Source organism: Lampetra fluviatilis, chromosome 1, assembly GCF_964198595.1.
Source record: "Lampetra fluviatilis chromosome 1, kcLamFluv1.1, whole genome shotgun sequence".
In the NCBI taxonomy this organism is placed as follows: Eukaryota; Metazoa; Chordata; class Hyperoartia; order Petromyzontiformes; family Petromyzontidae; genus Lampetra; species Lampetra fluviatilis.
The window spans coordinates 37,177,002-37,196,779 of record NC_136275.1 but is presented as its reverse complement, the minus strand read 5'-3'; the positions used below and the strand labels follow the sequence as shown (position 1 = coordinate 37,196,779).

The following is a 19,778-nucleotide window of genomic DNA, read 5'->3' as shown; positions in this document are numbered from 1 at the left end:
CGCCGCAGGCAAGTGAAATCGCACAAAACGAAACCCTCATACGGCGGCGCCGCAAGTTGCAGGAAGAGGAAAGGGAGCGTAACAGATTTTCTTCGAAGCTCTGGTTTTAAATAAGTCATCCCCCCCCACCACCCACCCACCCACCAACCCGAAACATCATTAACAAGTTGACCGTACTGCATAACGACCAAAAACTAAAAAAATCCCCAAAAATTCCCCCACACCATAAACCCCCTTTCTTCATTCCAGCGGTCGACATTCAGGACTCAGAAAGCACAGTTTGTGTTCAGTGAATGGCGTCCAGGGCTTTACATCTTTCAATGAATTATTTTGCCGGGTCACTAGTAGACTGGAGCCTGTGGCACGTGACCAGTCGTACCCGCACTGCCATAGCGAGGAGGTACAACTGGATGTGGTGTGCCGGTTTGCAGAAAATATTTTCCAAGTTGCTGGAAGACTTGAGTAGGTGGGGTATGGATGTCACGTGTATAGCCGCAGCCACAACGGGAGGCACACTGGGTGTGGTTTGCCGGGCATACATTAATTTCTCCGACAGCGTCCATGCCTCGTTGGGTGAACACTGGCCAATCTGGCACGAACATTTTATAAAATCACAGCTCCTTTTCTCTTGTTTCAACTATAAAAAAAAAACTTTTAAGCAAGAGTCTCCGATTAAAAATGTATTAACACCGTTTGTGAATTTGTTTTAAAATAATTATTTCGTAAAAACAAAAAGTCATGGATTGAAATGACCGACTACTGTCCACGTCGTCCAATCTCGTCTCCGCCATCGTGGTTTGTGTCTCGGTCGCCGGTACGTTCCAAAAAAAAAAAAAAAAAAGAGACCCCACCACTTGCAGGATCGAGACGCAACGTGGGCTCGGGGATTGCTCCATCTTCGCCGTGAAGTGCCGCTCACTCGCTCGCGTCCACATCCCCGCTTCACATTGTCCATCCCGGGCGATTAAAACCACAGTTTAATAGAAAACAAAAAAAAACCCCATCAAGTCCACCGTAGCCGCACGAAGCATCGTGATGAACAGCGAGGGCGCCAGAAGATGGTGGCGGTGGTACCGGTGAAGCCGTCACCTCGTGGCACCACAGGAAGCTGTCCCAGGCCTGCAGAAGTGAAGAACACAGCAGCAATGAGCACAAGCGCAAGTAGACCCAGCCGTCTCTCCTATTACCACGTGACATGGCAGTTTGCATGGCGTCCGAATGCGACCGCCATCTCAAGCAGTGGTTACAGGCTACGTACGAAAGAAGTTCTATATACATGCATATAAAACACACGTGGTGACGCATTGGAACCTACGAAGCCACGGGGGGGGGGGGGGGGGAATCTCTGTATATCCTGACACGGATAGTAGAGGGAGGAGTGTCCCTTTGTGAAGTTGTTGCAGTCTCTCTCACAGGGTCCCCTTGAGGGTGCAGTGTGATTGGTGTTCTTCACCACCACCACCACTACTGTCATTATCGTCATAGATCTCCCAATTTTTTTTTTATCCCAACCCGAAATAACTCTGTCTGTTAACGGGACCTTTTGCTCGCTTGTCACGGACCTCTCCTCCTATGTCAGGACACAGACATTCCCATCCCCCCCCCCCCACTCATGCGTGCGTGCATGCGCGCTCGCTCTATTGCAAAGATGCATGCACCGAAATGCAAGGAATTGACAAATCCATCCCAAGTTCCACCGCAGTAAACTTAATGCAAACAAAATGCAGAGTTCACCAAACTCAAACCCTGGTCCCTTCAGGTCTGCTCCCCGGCGTCAAGCCTTTCAGGCCCACCCATCTTTATTAGTTTTATACAAAACGAATAAAGAAAGACCCAAAGAATAGTTTTATACAATTGCCTCCATGGATAAGGTGCGATTCGAGTGCACACTACGCACCGGGGAGATGCATATATATATAGATATAGACACGCACACACCTAGTGGAGGCCCAGGACCAGATCAGATAATCGTCACTGGTGTTGACCGCGTGCGGGAATATAACTCGAGTTGCCGGGTTCGTAGCGCAGCATGCTAACCACTACACTACCGCCACCGCCACAACAACCACCGCCACCCAACTTCACCACCACTGTAGCGACCACGACCAGCAGCACCACCACAAGCCGCAACCGTGAGAGAGGAGCAACGGGGATCGACCACCACTGACCTGTCCTCGCTACTTCATCGCCTCGCACAGCACCTATGGGGTAAACAGCAAGCACAACAGCTCGGTGAGATTCATCGCAACGCGCCACGGTGACCAATTTTTATAGCGGCGACTGCACTTGACGGGAGTCTTGGCGACGCCCAGGAGAGGCGGGAGGACATTGATACACGATCGCCCGCGACGCTGACTAAACGGTTCCGTGTGCGCACCGCCTGCACCCAACTCCGTACCAGCCTATGTGGTCAGCTACGGCCGATCTATATTTAATCACATTAATCATGTACAGGATCGCATCGGATTAAAGACCTTTGATAAACTTTTGTTACGACAACAAAAGTGTTCAAATTTTGCTCGCTTTACAACGTTCCTCCACCTGCTCCAGTTTTGCTAAAAAAATCAAATCAATTATCACATTTGCTAAATGTCGTGCCAGGTGGTGGAGAGGTGAAATAAAAAAATTGAGACAACACGATCAACCCCAAATACAACTAATTATGATTCATACCGCTGGCGATCTGAAAGCCGACGTTTGCAATTATCTGTACGACGCAGTACGACGAACGCCACTGACCTCTTCCAGGTCGCGCGAATCCCTCGCGTTCAGCCCCACGATGACCTCGCAGCCGTGACCCCAGGCTGCGTCGACGGAGACCCCCTCGGGGGGGTCAGGGACCTCCCCCCCGCCCAGGGAGGCGGGGGCCCCGCTCGCGGCCTCGGCGTCCGTGGTGGCGCAGAGCGTCCCGCTGCTGCCGTCAGTTTCCACGCAGCCCGGCGCTGGCGAACACACGCAGAGCGCAAGCGTCAACTCTTGTATATTCAGTATACTGATGATACTATGTAGTTTATATTTTAGTTGTTTACGTGGTGGTTTAGTTACTGCAGCTACATACTATTAACATTCCTTCCCTTTATTAATGCTACCCCTATCCCCTCCCTTTGATGCTGCTAATCCTGCATAATGCACGGGCATAATGACTTTAAACCCCCCGCCAAACCTCCTACGCATTTCACAAGTAGTACTAATCGCATATCTGCATTTCCCATAAATATGCTAAATTCATCTTGATATGCAAATTATTTTGTCAAGGCGCTCTTGCCCCCTCCATCCCAGCTTAAATAGTCGCTCCAAGCCTGGGGTGTGTCATTCAGACTGTCTTCTCGACAGGCCTGTTCTTCACCTGAGGACGGCTCCTTGCGTTGTGGCCGAAACGTCGTGAGAATTATTTTATTATGTTTTATTTTTATTATTTTATTATTTCCATTCTACGTGACTTTACCGAAAAAAACCAAGAAGACGTCAACTCTCCGTTCGCCAGGCGAGCGAGCCCGCTCTCTGGCGCGTCTCCCGGGGTCGTGCGGTGGGGGGGGGGGGGGGCCCGTTCTGCCGGGGATCGAGCTTCTTCGGTTTCCTCAATTTCACGCTCGCGATGAAGCTCCCGGCGCACGTTGGAGCGAAACGTCAGACATCGGAGCAGAGCCAAACGGCGCAACCGTGAAAAACCTTACGCGGTGAAATCGTTGATTCTCACCACCCTCGAAATGTTCATCACGGTTTGGGGGAGTCATAGTTACATGCGAGGATCTTTCTTTTGCACTGTGTTGTGAAGATGAATCTACCCAGAAACTGGAGGAGGGGGGGGGGGGTTGGCCTGAGCTAACCTTGTACGACACGCCTCCATTTTATAGAACCTCTGCAAAGAATATTCAATAAAAGCATAAAAATCGCTTCTCACACAGAATTTTACGCATTTATCAAAAATGTACAAATCAATATTAACTGATGAATCGATGCACAATCACACATCTAATAAAGAGTCACCCCTACCTTGAGAGATGGACACAGACAGTAATACTGTCTATCCATCCGTCACCTGTTTAAATGTCTGCTTATCTCTCCAATATGTCCACCTGTCCACCTGTCCACCTGTCCACCTGTCCACCTGTCCACCTGTCCACCTGTCCACCTGTCCACCTGTCCACCTGTCCACCTGCACAGGCAGTGCCCCCGCCCGTGCCGCACCGCCTCGTACCTGCGGTGCCGGAGCGAGGTGCCGCGTGAATCTGTCCGTGCGTCTCCTCCTCGGCCGCGCGTCTCGGCTCCCCGGGCGCCTCCAGGAGGCTGTCCGGCCGCTCCCACGCGGCGTCTGAAGAGAGAGCGCGCGCAGCCAGCGCCGGCGCACGGAACACGGTCACGCGACGCACGCGGGGGATCTCCGCACACGCAGTACCCACGGAACGTATGCGCAACGGACACGGAACAAGGCGACGCGTGCCGACGAACGCAACGGAACGCGTGCGATTTTTAAAATGTATTGTTGTTTGGGGGGCAACTCTTCTGCCGAGGTGAGGAGGGGAAAGAGGCCCGGTACCTTTTGCTCCCCGACTGCCGAGAGTCAGCCCCTCGGAGCCCTGCTCCGCCATGTCCGAGAGTCCAGAGTCCAGGCTGTCTCTCTTCGTCTGAGAGTCACCTGTGAGCGAGAGCGAGCGAGCGTGAGAGAGCGAGTGTGAGAGCGAGCGAGCGTGAGAGAGCGAGCGAGCGTGAGAGAGCGAGCGAGCGTGAGAGAGCGAGCGAGCGTGAGAGAGCGAGCGAGCGTGAGAGAGCGAGCGAGCGTGAGAGCGAGCGAGCGTGAGAGCGAGCGAGCGTGAGAGAGCGAGTGTGAGAGAGAGCGAGTGTGAGAGAGAGCGAGCGCGAGTGTGAGAGAGCGAGCGAGCATGAGAGAGCGAGTGTGAGCGTGAGAGAGCGAGTGTGAGCGTGAGAGAGCGAGTGTGAGAGAGAGCGAGTGTGAGAGAGCGAGTGTGAGAGAGCGCGAGTGTGAGAGAGCGAGCGTGAGAGAGCGAGCGTGAGAGAGCGAGCGTGAGTGTGAGAGAGCGAGTGTGAGAGAGCGAGTGTGAGAGAGCGAGTGTGAGAGAGCGAGTGTGAGAGAGCGAGCGTGAGTGTGAGAGAGAGCGAGTGTGAGAGAGAGCGAGCGTGAGTGTGAGAGAGCGAGCGAGCGTGAGAGAGCGAGTGTGAGAGAGCGAGTGTGAGAGAGCGAGCGAGCGTGAGAGAGCGAGTGTGAGAGAGCGAGTGTGAGAGAGCGAGCGCGAGAGAGCGAGCGTGAGAGAGCGAGCGTGAGAGCGCGAGCGTGAGAGAGCGAGCGTGAGAGAGCGAGCGCGAGAGAGCGAGCGTGAGTGTGAGAGAGCGAGTGTGAGAGAGCGAGCGTGAGAGAGCGAGCGCGAGAGTGAGAGAGCGAGCGTGAGAGAGCGAGTGTGAGAGAGCGAGCGTGAGAGAGCGAGTGTGAGAGAGCGAGTGTGAGAGAGCGAGTGTGAGAGAGCGAGCGTGAGCGAGCGAGTGTGAGAGGGCGAGTGTGAGAGAGCGAGTGTGAGAGAGCGAGAGTGTGAGAAAGCGAGTGAGTGTGAGAGAGCGAGTGAGTGTGGGAGAGCGAGTGTGTGTGAGAGAGTGAGCGAGTGTGAGAGAGTGAGCGAGTGTGAGAGAGTGAGCGAGTGTGAGAGAGTGTGAGGGAGGTGAAGCGAGGCGGTGTGAGTAAGAGTGTAAGTGGGGGAGTGTGAATGTGTAAGGGTGTGTGTGTGTGAGTGTAAAGAGTGCGAGTAAGCATGAGCAAGTGGAGTGTGCGAGTGTGTAAGAGGGCGAATGAGGGGGGAAGCGTGCCAATCAGTGAGTATGAGTTTGAGTGAGAGAGTGCGAGTGCGAAAGATTCTGAGCGAGTGTAATAGTGTGGTGAGCACAAGGGAGTGCGCATATCTGTGCGCGAGTGTGCATGCGTATTTTTAAGACAAAATGAAGTAAATGACGATTCTGACATTAGCATCGTCATGACGGTGAAACATTCCTGTGAAGAATGTCGATGTTCATCATAATTTAGATACTATTTAACGATGACGACGATATTAGTAACGATGCAATGATGACGGTGATAACGATGCCGATTGATGGTCCTCATCTACGAAAGACCTGCTGCTGACAATGACGATCATAACTTACATTATAGCAATCACAACGACTGCTACAATGTCAATAATGATCAGAGGCGTATCAATGGTGATGTTGACGATAAAGTTCATTGTGATGACGAACAACATTTTGACGACAGCGAGGATGATGATGATGGTGATCATGATGATGGTTACATTGTTACTGCTTACGATGACCATGATGATGACAGCTGCACGAATGGTGATCACAAAACGATGCCGAGGAATAACAGCGCCGACGATGACGATGTTGTTGTTGTTGTTGCTGCTTCATCGTTCATGGCCACGAGATGCTCATGCCAATGTCAACAGTGGGGGTTAGCACCGATGACGATGTCGCCAATGAACGACGGTGACGACGTGAAATGGCGACGACGACAATACCTACTGTCAGACGAAGCGGTGGAGGAGGAGGAGGCGCCGCTGCAGCGGTACCCGGGCTTGATGAAGGACAGCACGTCGGCCAGGCTCTGCGTGACCGTCACACCGACGCGCGAACCGCGTGAGCGACACCGGCCGCCCGACGACGACGACGACTTCGTTCCCGACAAACGCGCGTCGCGTCGGGCACTGCCGGGGGTGACGGCCGGGGCGGTGGCGGATCTGACTAGTCCCGCCGAGCCGCGCCCTCCGCTGTCTCCGGACTCGATGCCCGAGGATCGGCAGGAGCCTCCGGCCGTGCGCTCCGAGAGGCTTCTCTCCAGGCCGCGCTCCTCCTCCTCCCGCAGCCTCGTGGCCTTCTCCAGGAGCTCTGGGATGTCGTGCCTGGGGGGGGGGGGGGGGGGGGGCAGCACGCGAGAGCCGCGCGTCTGTTTGATCCTCGGTCCGTACAGGCGGCGCTCCTACCCCTCCTGCTTAGGGCTCCCACGCTGTGACAAAGAGCTTCATGGCTCATCGGATTCCTCCAGTACGAATTAAATATTCGGATTCCGATTCAGTTGGCCCGGTCTCCTTCCTCCACCTCTCACTCCGGCGGCAACTGGTCAAGTACCCGTCTTTACAGTTCATCTCCGCTCTTCCCCGTGTTCCTGTAATCTCGGTTTGTAACACTCCGTTGGCAACGATTCCCCCTTTCATTGCGCACCACAAGACAATAACGTCTCAGTCTCGCTTTGGTCGACGATACTTCGTACCACTGGTTTCCCCCCCCTCACCCCCACCGCTGATGCCCTCACCTCTATTTACTATTTCCCAGTATTCCATTCACTCATTCGTACAGGCGACGGGTGAAACGATACAGCCGGGAGGGTGCCATGTTTGGGTCTGGAATGAGTCCTGGCTGCTACGCACCTCTGATGAGCACGGTTAGCTACGTTCGGTGCGAAATAAGTTCAACATCCAGTAAAATTCTGGCAAAAATCGCCCGATGAAGCCGGTTGTAATTACCAACTTCACGGTTTTCTCAAATTGTAAATGTTTTGTATTTACTCTCCAACACATCGGTGGGTGCCGAAGTAGTAACTAATTGGGCTGTGTTAGGTGGTGGCGGGGCAAACGACACATTTACGCTTACGCGATCTAACCCCCCAAAAAAAATTGCATTACGAATATACACGCACGCACTGCCGCTACGCGCCGCCGCTACGCACCGCCGCCCCCGCCGTGTACGTACCAGGCGCACGCCGACACGCTGCGGCCGGGCCCCGGCAGCTGCATGCATTTCCACAGGAACTGGATCCAGACGGCTCGCTGCTCGCCCGACGCGGCGGCCTGCACGCACGGCACACGGAGAGACGCTCTCGTCATCCTTTTCGTAAACACACCTCGCGGTAATCGTTGCCATCAAACGCACACGCAAACAAGGTGATGATGTGATGCGATGGGGGTGACGTGAAGGTGACGGTCTGAGGATGGCGCAATGGTGATGACATGTGTGATAGTAATAATGGTGCGGTGATGATAACAGGTATGATGATGATGATAGGTTTAACGATGACGATGATAGGCGTGATGTCGTGATGACGGCTGTGATGTCGATGATGACGGCGATGATACAGTCAGAGGTGGCAAGTGTCTCTCTCGTACCAAGATGATGACCTTGCCAGAGCTGAGCACCACCTGGAACACGTGCTCGCGGTTCAGCGTGTTGAGCTCCCGCACCGACTGCACCTGCACGGCACGGAACCAGCGTCTGGATCAGAACAAAGCTCCCAGAGCACGGTCCCTTGGCATCGCCGGCAAGCAGCGATGGGTCCAATTTACAAGCAGCTTGACCTCGACTCGCCACTCGTGGTGGCGAAGAATCTGGTAATCGTTTTTTAATGAATCGATCTACGATTCACGAAAGTAAGGAATCAGCAATAGAATCACAGCGATAATGAATGCACCAATTCGGCACACGCAAAAGGGTACACACCACACGGCGGCAGGCCCGAGTCACCGGGGTGGTACTTTTGCCCTCGTTCAGTTGAAAGGTCAAATAGGTACGGCCCTGAAATATCTCGCCCACGCTTACTGCTGGCAGACGTGCCCCCACGATAGTGATCCCGTCAGGTGTGACGGGAGAGTACCCACAGCTCACCCCACCACGTGCGGCATCCCCATCGACTGGCTGTGGCGGTACCCATTTACACCGCCGCCGGGCAGACGGGGCTGGCGGGGGGGGGGGGGGGAAGGTGACAGAAGGCGCCGTGCGCAGGGCTTCGCCTGCCACGCCGGGAGATTGAACCGGTTAGCGGCCGCTGGCCTGCAAGGCCGGTGTGTGGTGACGTTGACGCAACCACCGTGGCCGGCGCCGCCTCTACGGTGCAAGCGTGCGAACGCACGGAGGGCCCCCGCCCCACACAGACGCATGCCGCGAGCTCTCACACACACACACCACTTACCGAATGAACGTCCACTCTCCCTCGGGGCTGAAGGGAGGCGAGAGAGGGTGGATGGGGGGGGGGTTGGAAAAATGGGCAGGGGTGGCAGAACGAGGAGATTAATTGCCGGAGTAATAAATCACATCACATCGTCGTCGTCGTCACCACCAGGCACGTAAACAAGGGGACGTGAGCTGCATCGTGTTGGCTCGACGAGCGACCGCACCCCCCTCGAGCGGAGCCTGCAGAGGCAACGCCTGCAAAAGCTGCAGTGCCCCACACCGGTACTGGGACTGGGGAACTGCAGCAGCGAGCGCCAAGGGCAAGGGGGGGGGGCAGCGACGGAGAAGGGAACGAAGCGGCGTGTTCCAACGTGGGAGAGGGAGGCAGGGTATTAGGGGGGGGGGGGTGCAACTCGCCAAATGGCGCAGCGAGCAAACCACCACCCCCCCCCCCCACAACTCGAACGAGTCAACTGGTCACCAACATTATTCCTCCCGTTTGACCCGAACCGTAATCGCCGAGCCAAGCGGCCACTGGTAGCGGTCACAAACAAAAAGGTAGCCTCTAGCTGCTCACCGCGAGCTATGAATGCTCCGATGCGTGTGGCATTGCCCTTGTACTGTTCGTGTTTTGGCGTTGGTTCTCTGGTCTGACACTGGTGAGACGAAGCCATAGAGAAGGCCGTCGCTGGTGGTATAGGTCAATCAGTTTCAAAGACAATGCCCATATATTATCAGAGCGTGTTTTGTTTGCATGCTCACCGCAAGGACTGTGCGTGGTTAATGTAGATTTGATTTCTCGCAAAAGGTTTCTCTATTTGGTGTTTAAACATCTGAACACGACTCGTCTTTTATTGCCAGAAAGGGTTAACACAGTCTCATTTTTCATAGCAGTCACTTAAATTTGGCTGAAGTAGCCAGAACACAGTTTAGAGATCTCTGAAGCAATGGTGGTGGTGTTAATGATGATGGCGGTGGAATTGATATTGGTAGTGGTGGTGTTCGTTCTTTCTTTGTGTAAGTTGGTGCTGTTGTTGATAGTGTTGTTGTTGGTGATAGTGGTTGTGGGGAGCAGTAGTGTAGTGGTTAGCGCACTGCGCTACGAACTGATGATTACGAGGTCCTGGGCCTTCGCCCTAGATCGACTCAGCCTCAAATGAGTACCTGGTGCGGTGTGTAAAAAAATCGCCGCTGGGGAGAAAAAGGCGGTCGAACGTGGCGTTGGCCACCCACCCCTTTGTATGCCCATGCCGGCCTTCATTAGGTGCTCGCGAACAGCACTTGCCCCAACGGTCTGTTTAGGCTATACGGGGGGGGGGGGAATCGTTGTCTTTGGTGTTGTTGTGTTCACTCACCATGGGGCTGTCTCTGCTGGGGTAGTAACACAACGAGCTGTTCCTCAGCACGAACCAGTAGCGCCGCCAGTGGAAGCGCTGAGGTCAGAGGGGGATGGAAGGGGGGACAGGTCCACACATACGGGTAAGCGATCCGATAACTGTAACAATCACCAGCAGCAACACCATCCATACTCCAAATTGTGCCGGTCACATCAGAGCCTGCGAATATGAACCTGTTCAGCCTCTTTCTTGCCAATCCAGTCATGGACAAGTGCCCCACACCACCCCATAAGATGGGTCATGCGGGTTATTTGACCATACTTCACCACGCTGGTTCATGCGAGCTGGTGAAAGCGGGGAGTGTGGATGTCGGGGACATGGAAGCAGGCCCGCAGCAGCCTATAGCAACCGGTTTGTGTGCGGCGGTCACGCACCCATCTAACGATCTATCCAGGCTCAATCCTGTTTTAGTTTCGGGGATCTTATGGGGTCTGGTGAGAATCTGGAGCATGCCGGATGGATTTGGTCATTTGTGATCAGAAAAGACCCCGGAACTGACCGTCATTCAAAATGTTGCCACTTGCAACAATGACACATGACATCTACTGGATAATGATGATGATGCCACGTGGTTATAAATGTCCACTCAAAAATACACACACAGTGCCGCCGTACAGACAGTTTGGGCAAGTTTTGTTCGTGAACGTGCTCGTCAAGGCCGGCGCGGCGCACTGGGTATAGATAGCGTGGCCCAGCACCACACCAGGCCGCCTTTGTCTCACCAGTGCGGACAATCACGCCCCCCCCCCCCCCCCCCCGCAAGAGATGTTCGTCAAGGGCCGGCTGAATCAACCCAGAAGCCGACACGTAACAGACTTGGTTCGGTCATCACTTGCCACGGACGTTGGCCGTGTCCGGGAATCGAACTCGGGTTGCGTGCTTCGCATACCTCTGCGCACAGTAGGAGGGTAGCGCATACCTGGGGGGCCATGCAGGTGCTTTGGCTGTTCCTTTGCATCACCACGACTAAATTCCTCATTTGAGGGACTTGCTGGAAACAAATTGCATGGCCTACATTATACGTGTGTTAGTATAACCCATGCTAGGTGTGTGTGTATATACGTGAGAGTGGTAGTTGAGCGGTTGGCGTGCTGCGCTTACAAACTCAGCGAACCGAGTTCGATTCCCACCTCAGAGACAAAACCACGTGACGATTATTTGAATCGGTCCTGCGCCTGCCCTCAGTCGACACAGCCTCAAATGAGTACCTGGTGCGGTTTTTCAATTATACAAAATCTTCACCTCGCAAATAGCCAATCCTTGAACCTTTCAATAGACAGATTTATTTTTAAAATGTAATCATCCACTTAATCTGCATAGTCGCAACAGAAGGCCTAATTTTGGCCAATTAAATGCTGCGGGTTGTCCAGTGTGCGTTTCCCAATGTACTGTAGGGCCCATCATTGGGATCGTCCACTCAGTGGCAAGTTGCTGCTTAAGTCAACTCGTACTACAATTGCGAAAATAAGTAAAATATAGCCGGGTTCTTTTACTGTAAACAACAGCAACGCATATATGTGTAGTGGCATAGCGCTGGCTGCTGGCAGAAAAGGGGATCTGCGGGGTACTGAAGCCCTGACGTCAGCAGGCCAGGATATACACGAGAGGGGGATCTAGGGGAAAGGTCACGGAAGGGGCCCACCAGAAACCCACCGGTAGGTTCCAGAAAGGGGGCGTGACCGGAGCGAGGCCACGCAGACGGTGGAAGAGGGGCCCCTGTGGGGGACCTCGGGACTGCTGTTGTGCTGCTAAAGTCCTTTTTTAAATCCTTTATATTAAGTTCACTTGCTTGCGCGCTTACGACCGTGCAAATTTTTCGGTCGTTTTTTTACCCACTTCCCGTGATCCAATCGAGCTGACATTTTGCACACAGACTCGTTGTGCGTGACAATTAATTTGTGAATTTTTTTTGCAAAATTTTACACTTTTTAGGAAAAAAAAATTCTTATATGTAATTACCAATTGCTTAATGGTGGCAAGCAATCATCTGACCCATAGGTGGCAGCCATCTCAAGCCAGAGGACGAGAGGACTCTAGCCGCCACGCGTATAAAGGATTTATAGTGAAAAACTTTGTTTTTACGGGTTAATTTTTTCTCGTCGTCTTCACCGTTCTTTTCCTCGCCGTCGTCCCTACCATCTCGGGGAGCCACCAGTCAAGCGGCCTACCAACTGGCCTGAGTAACATTGCCGGCAATAGACGGCCTAATTGTTAAGAGCGTTAGCCCCGATGGTGCTTGTTAATAAAGAAGTGCCTCCAAGTCTTATCGTCCCCGAGATAGTCACGACAAATGTATTTGAAGTTTGTTTTGGTGGAACGGCATTCTTCAGAAAATAATCTCCAGTCTATTATGAGCCAGCAGCCAAGCCCGCCACTCCGCTTTGCTCCGTATGTCTTTGTCCCTCTGTATCTCTTTGTCTCCGTGATTCTGTGTTCATGATTGTGCGCGTGTCTGATGGTCCATCTCTGTATTTCTCTCTCTCCCACCTCAGCAGGTGTTGTGACACCCCTCAGTTACACACATATACACACACAGTCAGTCACACACACACAGTCACACAGCTCCGGCTTTAGCCATCCTGGCATCAGACCCACCGAATCCAGCCTTGCCGGTTTGACACCCGCTCAGGGCCACCATGGACCCAGGGCCCGCACACGGAACAGCCACGGGCAGGAGGAGGACTCGAGAAGTATAATTATCCGTGGCATAACAAACATGCGGTGCGTGTGGTGTGCACGCCGTGATTAGGTTTCCCCCTTTCAAATCGGGGGAGGGGAGCGGGGGTGGTGCGGTAAATCACAGGGCGCGAGCGGGGGTGGTAGCGTCACGTCAGACATGCACATAGCGCGAACGGCTGTGGCGCTGCAATTATTTAAGAAGAACAAAAACGCCGAATAAATCTATTAATAACACTGCGGCATGAAAAGGAGAAAATACATTACAGGCGACGTTTCAGGAAACGACCCTTCTGCATAGCACCTGACAGCGGACCAGTGAAGCGCCATGCGCCGTGATGAAGGGCCATTGCCCGAAACGTCGCCTCGTGTATTAACGTTTCCTTTTAAAAGGCCAGAGTCTTGTTGTTGACGAAAGCATCGAGGTTGGGTTTTTTTGGGTTAGTTGTACTCGCGTACACCACTGCCAACGCAAGAGCAGCAGCAGCAGCAGCATCGCCACCAAATATAATCTGCGAATGCATCAATCACGCTCGGTGTCGTGTCGCGCTTTGTTTTCGTCAAGTCGTCAAATACTTCTATTTTATGCGCACGCTGAACTTCTTTCACGCCGTATGTAGCCAACCGTGCTAATCGGAGGTGCGGTGAAATACCGTCAACGGGAGGTATAATTTACTTAATAAAATGTACCGATGATAAAAACAAACTAAAAAATAATATTTTTCAGGCGTGTCCTGCCATGTAATGTCTGGCCATTTTCACGTGTGTTTTTTCTGAGATAAAAGTTGTGTGTTTTGGTAGGAGCACGGATGCCTGGAGAAACTCCCACGCACTCAAACTCCTCACCAAGGAAGGGGCCTTCCACTCGAGGGAGCTCTAGAGGGTATGTAAACTAAAAAGTATTTTTTTTATTTTACCAGGTAAGGCCCACCGCGCTATATAGCTCTTTTGCAGAAGCGACCTGGCCACACATAATAGCTAAATTTAGTGGCTTAGTACGTGGAAATGTCTAGCAGCCAAATACTCTAAACGCGTATTTCTAAGTGTGGAGGGAAAAACCGGAGGACCCGGGAGAAACATCCACGCGACCACGGGGAGAACAGGCAAACTCCGAATATACAGGAACCAGGGTCGGGATCGAACCCACGGAACCCCTGAATACCAGGCGAGGTAGTTAACATCCCGCCACCGTGGCGGGCACCCCATGCAGCTGGATATTGATGAAAAAAATACTGTAGATTAAAATGAGGCGTTAATGGCTAAACTAAAATATTTTTAATTGACATTTCTTAATCCCTTCCATTCCCTTTCGGTGAAGCGTGTGGCAGAAAGACGAAGGTCACCCATATAGCCTTGACAGGGTTTTGGAGCAAGTGCCATTCGAGAGCACTTCCTTCAAGGCCGGCATGGTACACGAGGGTTTGCGGGTGGACAGCGCCACGCCCAGACCCTGTGGCGATGTTTACTACACACCACACCAGGTACTCGTTTGAGGCCACGTGACACACGGCACACAAGCGCACGCACACAAGCGTGGTACGAGCACACACACGCGCATGGCACGGGCAGCTGGACAAATGGGGTACCTACCCGAGACACGAGGTAATTTAAACGGCTTTGCTGTAGGAAAAATACAAAGATGGGCAAAAGGATAAAACGACGACAACAAACCACAAAGATTGCCAGGTGTTCGTATACACCCCTGTGAATATACGTGGGGCACGCAGTTCCCCTCCCTAGCCCTGACACCAACTACAATCTCTTATCCAAATGTCACCCCCCCCCATCCAAACCCTGCCTCTTATCTAATCTATAGGCCATTGTCAATCCCATGGCTGGATGAAGGCCTCCACGCGCCGTGTGAGTCGCGAGGGTTGTTTGACCACACTTTAGCAAGCTGGTCAGTGCTGGTGGAAGGAGAGCCAAGAACCGGTTTAGATATCACTTGTCACCGATGTCAGCCATTGCCTGGAATTGAACTCAGGTCGGAGTGATAGCGCAGTGCAGGGACCACTCCACCCTTCACCAACGCTAACCCCGACCTTCATTGCAATCCTAGCTCCTCTAATCAATAACTATCCCTAACCTAACACGAATATTATCCACCCCCCAATCAATTCCTAGTCCTCACCTCAAACCCCTGACACCAACCCTCATCCAAATCACATCATCCATTAACCCCTTGCTCAAACATTGATATTAAACTTTAACACGTAATATGAACCTCAATTTTAAAACACTAAAAACCCCAAACCTCCCCCAACCACAATCCAAACCCCAACACCAACCCAAACTCTCCCTAACCCCAACCCAGTGGCATAGTTAGAGTGTGTAGCTGCTGATATTGCACCGGGGTCAGGTGCCAGTCTACAGCGAGGGCCCCAAATGTATTCCTTGCAACCGGGGGGGGGGGCTCTTGTGAACCACGCTAAGCTTCCTGGCACAACACCAAACCAACCCCTTCCTAACGCTAAAACATAAACCTTAGCCTAACCCCAAACCTTCCTTCACCTAACCCAAACAACCTCACCCAAACTATAACCACAGGACAAAACCTCGCCTGCGACTCGAGCCTTCGCCAAAAATCGGGTTCGATTCCCGCTCACAGCCAACACCAATGACGATTATCTGAACCGGTCCTGGGCCTCCCCTAGGTCTACTCAGCCTCAAAACGAGTACCCGGTGCGGTGTGTAAACATCGCTACTAGGGTGACAACGGCGGCCGGGAGTGGTGCTGGCCACCCAACCCCTCGTGTGCCGTGCCGACCTTCATTAGGTGCTGCTCGCTAACAGCACTTGCCCCTACAGTCTGTTAAGGCTATACGGGGGGGGGGGGTCTTATTTGTTGTATAACAGGCACACACACACACAAGCATGCGACAGGCGAGGCACGCGGATGCGCGTGGACCCCCCCCCCCACCGCGTGCGCTCCACGCGGTGGGGGGGGGGCGCATGACCGCGCACGCCGCCTGCGACTCGGGGCACGAATTGCGACACGCGCCGTCGCATCACACAAGGGTACAGCAAGACGAAGATGCCCCCCCCCCCGTGGGGCGTGGGGGAGGCGCAATTGCTTTTCGTCAACAGATATTTTTAAAAGGCACGCGCCACGTGGTGGTGCCACTTGCGCCTCGCAGCGCCGACGTTGACGCAACGTACCAGGTACCCATTTGAGGCCGAGTCGACCGAAGAGGGTCCCAATCCCCCCCCTCCCCTCCCCCTCGAGACCGGTTCGCACATCACTCGCCGCCCTCGCCGCTGTTGGCCGGTATCGGAGCGCGGTGTGCTAACCGCTGCGCCACCGCTCCCTTAAAAAACCCACAACAGCCGCTCAGCCCACCGCACGAAACCCACAACACGCCGTCATCCCACACGACGCATCACAAAAGACAAAGACCCCCCCCCCCCCGCCGTGTAGCCTTAACAGACTGTAGGGGCAAGTGCTGTTAGCGAGCACCTATTAAGGCTGGAACAATACACTAGGGGGTGGGTGGCCAGAACCACGTCCGGCCGCCTTTGTCTCCCCAGTGGCGATGTTGACTACACACCGAACCGCGTACTCATTTAAGGCTGGGTCGACCTAGGCGAGGCCCAGGACCGGTTCAGATAATCGTCACTGGTGTTGTTTGCGAGCGGGAATTGAACTCGGGTCGCCGGGTTTGTAGCGCCGTGCGCTAACCACTACACAACCACTCCCCGCACACACACACACACACCACCGTATTACAACCCTCCCATCTCGCACACCATACACAACACGTACCACGCTAACACGTACACACACTATACAAATCACGCACCAAAAAACACACCCCCGCCCACACACACCCCCCCCCACACACACCTCCCCCACACACACCTCCCCCACACACACCCCCCCCACACACACCACGCGAGCTCTCGAGCGACGGATGAATGGGGATGCACGAGGCGGCGACGTTGATCGCGACGCGTGGGGGTTGTGCGCGAGGTCTCCTCGCTTGACAAGGCACAGAGAGGACCCCCCCCCCCACGCAGCCACACCGACAGCGTTACGCAGTGAACCCTGCACGAGCACTCGGCCATATAGAGCGCGTCGCTGTAGGAACAATAGCCCCCCCCCCATCCCCCCAGACCAGTAAAGCCATGCCGCTAGCATCACACAGCAATGCACAGCCGTCCCGACAGAATTGTAGAGCACCGCACAAGCATCCCAATAACATCACCTTCTTAATGGCTCTCCGACAGCCGTAACGATTTAGGAATACACCGCACCAAGCATGTACAGCATTGCACAACCACATCGCCACACAGCCGTAACAAAAGCATTATTCGGCTACACAGTCATCCTTCCAGCATCACACAGCCAAACCACTCGTGTGTTCAAGTAGAACCGGCTCCATGCCCCAACGCCTCTTCTCGTATTACACACCTGCCCACCCCAACAGCGTCGCTCCACAGTCGCCGTCCACGCTGCGGTTCCGTGATGGTTCCGTTGAAGGTCTTTGGCCCCCATCCAGCGTTTCACTCATTTCAGCCTCCCACCTACTCGGCCATACACTCGTCTACCCACCCACCAATTCACTCACTCACTCACCGACGATCAACGCACACATTTCAATCACCTGCTCACCACCCATCACCCCCTCGTCCACCTACTCGCTCACTAAAAACACACACCCACATCCACGCCGCTCACCCACCTACCACCCCACTCCATCCATCTACTCACCAGTTTCTCCCTCTGCTTCTCCAGGTAGCCCTCTAAATGGAGATCCGGCAGGGAGAGGATGTCAGTCATGGTGCACGGTGCGGTCGGTCTCTGTCCTTGCTTTGCTCGAGTCGCGTACGCCGCGGTTATCCGAGAGCGAGGGAGTGAGCGTCACGGCCCGATATCGAATACCCCCCCTCCTCCCTATACAGTACGAGAGTGGTCTCCTTCTCCTCCTTCTCCTCTCTATATATATCGGCGCGTGGGGCACACTGTGGCTCTGGTTTCACTCGTAGGCGTCGCACCTCGCCGCTTGCTCTTCCGTTCCACCTCTCGCGTCTCCTCTTCCTCCTCCGCCTTCTGCTTCTTCCTCGCCCCTTCCTCTCAAGACGAAACGACGCCGAACTGAAACCCGAGCGTCGTCGGGAGTTGCTCACCACCACCACCACTACCACCAAAGCAGCCCGATGATCAGGGCGAGACCGCTGTTGTCAGCCGAACCCTCGTCCTCCGCAGCGCGTGCTCGCGAGCGTCGATATTATTACTAACCACGTCCGTCCGTTCACACTCCCCCCTCCACCGCCGGTTGGGATTGACGACCTCGGTGTCGCCTCAACTGTGAGCGCTGTGGGGCAGCGGCAAGCGCTTTTGTGTCATCGCTCCTCCTCCCAACTCCCCCTTTCAATCCCCCCCCACCCCCAATCCTCCAGCTCCCCCATCACCAATTCGCCCCCAATCGCCTCTCTGGAGCTCTCTGCACAACCGCCCTCTCTTCCCCTCCCCTCCGCCTCACCCCTCCCGTAGCCCTCCTCACCCCCTCCACCCCTCCTCACCCCTCCCGTATCCCTCCTCACCCACCCACCCCGATTCATCCACAGACAGACGCCGTAATGAGCAAATTGGCTGCTCGGCTCGGAGATCCAGTCGTGCCGGTTTTTCTTGCATGAAGTCATCTCGGTGACGACTCTCGCCCTCGTCGCTCTGGGCGTCGCACAACTAAATCCCTCGAGTTATCGCTGCTTGGTCTTGTGAATATGATCACGCGTCCCGATCTCTCGAGAAACAAAGCGGAGGCGATCCTCGGGGAGGCGGGGTAGAGGAGGAGAAGGGGGGCTGTCACGAGGTAATGTCACGCTGTCAGTATGAATTGTCGTTCAATCAGAAATAAACCAATTACCTTCGTGCGCACATGTTCGTTTTTGTTTCATGATGATCTGCATTTTGTTTCGGAATATGCTCGACAGCAAGGGTCGCGATTGCAGGAGGGGTTTCTTTAAAAATCGTTATCTCTCTCTATCTTTTGGACGCTGCCAAAGTGGTGGCCATGGTGAGCCGGCCGGGTTAGACTCCAAGTTGCTTAAAGCCACCCACCGACCCCCACCCCATGTCCTCCACCCAGAAGTCGAAATGGGTTTACCGGACTCTTTGGTTCTTTCGGTAAAGTCATGTAGGTATAATATAAAAGAAATCGCGACGCTTCGGGCGCAACACAAGCGTCCGTCATCAGGCGGGACAACCACAGCAAGAAACCATTGCTGAAGTTTATTGCTGTGGCTGTCGCACCGGATGACGGACGCTTGTGTTGCGCCTGAAACGCGGTGATTTCATTTATTTTATTTTCTACCTACGTGACTTTACCGAAAGAACCAAAGAGTATAGATCCCTGCAGTCACGGAAACTTCAAATCTAGATTGGGTTTACCGGAGTTCATCAAACGTCAGGTCGCCTGCGATGGGGCACCACGTGGTTGCCTCCCACCTCTTCCGAGACGTCCGACCAGCGTGGAAGAGTAGGCCAAAATACCCTCAGAGCAGGCCTCTCCACATCTCGCTCGAAATAGAGAGAGGCGATCACGTGAGCAGTGGCGCGAGCAAGCGCTTACAGGGCTGCACATTTGCCTGTTCAAATTAAAACATTTATACCAAAAATAGAGACCAGCGTGCGTTTCTCGTCTGCCAATTAAACGTGATTTGCGGTCTCGAAGCCCCAGCAGCACCGCAACGTGGATACACGCCACACGGGGAGGGTGTGGGGGAGGGTGTGTGGAGGGGGGATGCTTTGCTCGGTTCGCA

The 19,778-nt window shown here is 54.0% G+C and overlaps 1 protein-coding gene across 1 annotated transcript; it reads right to left on the bottom strand.

The window, feature by feature from the left end:
* Positions 1–222: 222 nt before the first annotated feature.
* Positions 223–18,362, bottom strand: LOC144941958 (uncharacterized). The gene is made up of 11 exons (XM_078868556.1): positions 17,728–18,362; positions 10,299–10,376; positions 8,963–8,989; positions 8,163–8,246; positions 7,750–7,847; positions 6,526–6,902; positions 4,538–4,636; positions 4,199–4,312; positions 2,740–2,942; positions 2,169–2,201; positions 223–1,119 (listed from the first exon to the last, which is right to left on the bottom strand). Exons 1-10 carry the CDS (start codon positions 17,794–17,796, stop codon positions 2,178–2,180), a joined length of 1,173 nt encoding a protein of 390 aa, XP_078724682.1. The 5' UTR covers positions 17,797–18,362; the 3' UTR covers positions 223–1,119; positions 2,169–2,177.
* Positions 18,363–19,778: the final 1,416 nt, after the last annotated feature.

Coding starts and splice junctions, on each gene's coding strand:
- LOC144941958 (XM_078868556.1), bottom strand. CDS start 17,796: ATGACTGACATCCTCTCCCTGCCGGATCTCCATTTAGAGGGCTACCTG. Junction 7,848..8,162: donor CTGGCAAGGTCATCATCTTG/GTACGAGAGAGA, acceptor CCGTGCGTGCAG/GCCGCCGCGTCGGGCGAGCA. Junction 4,313..4,537: donor CGGCAGTCGGGGAGCAAAAG/GTACCGGGCCTC, acceptor CTCTCTCTTCAG/ACGCCGCGTGGGAGCGGCCG.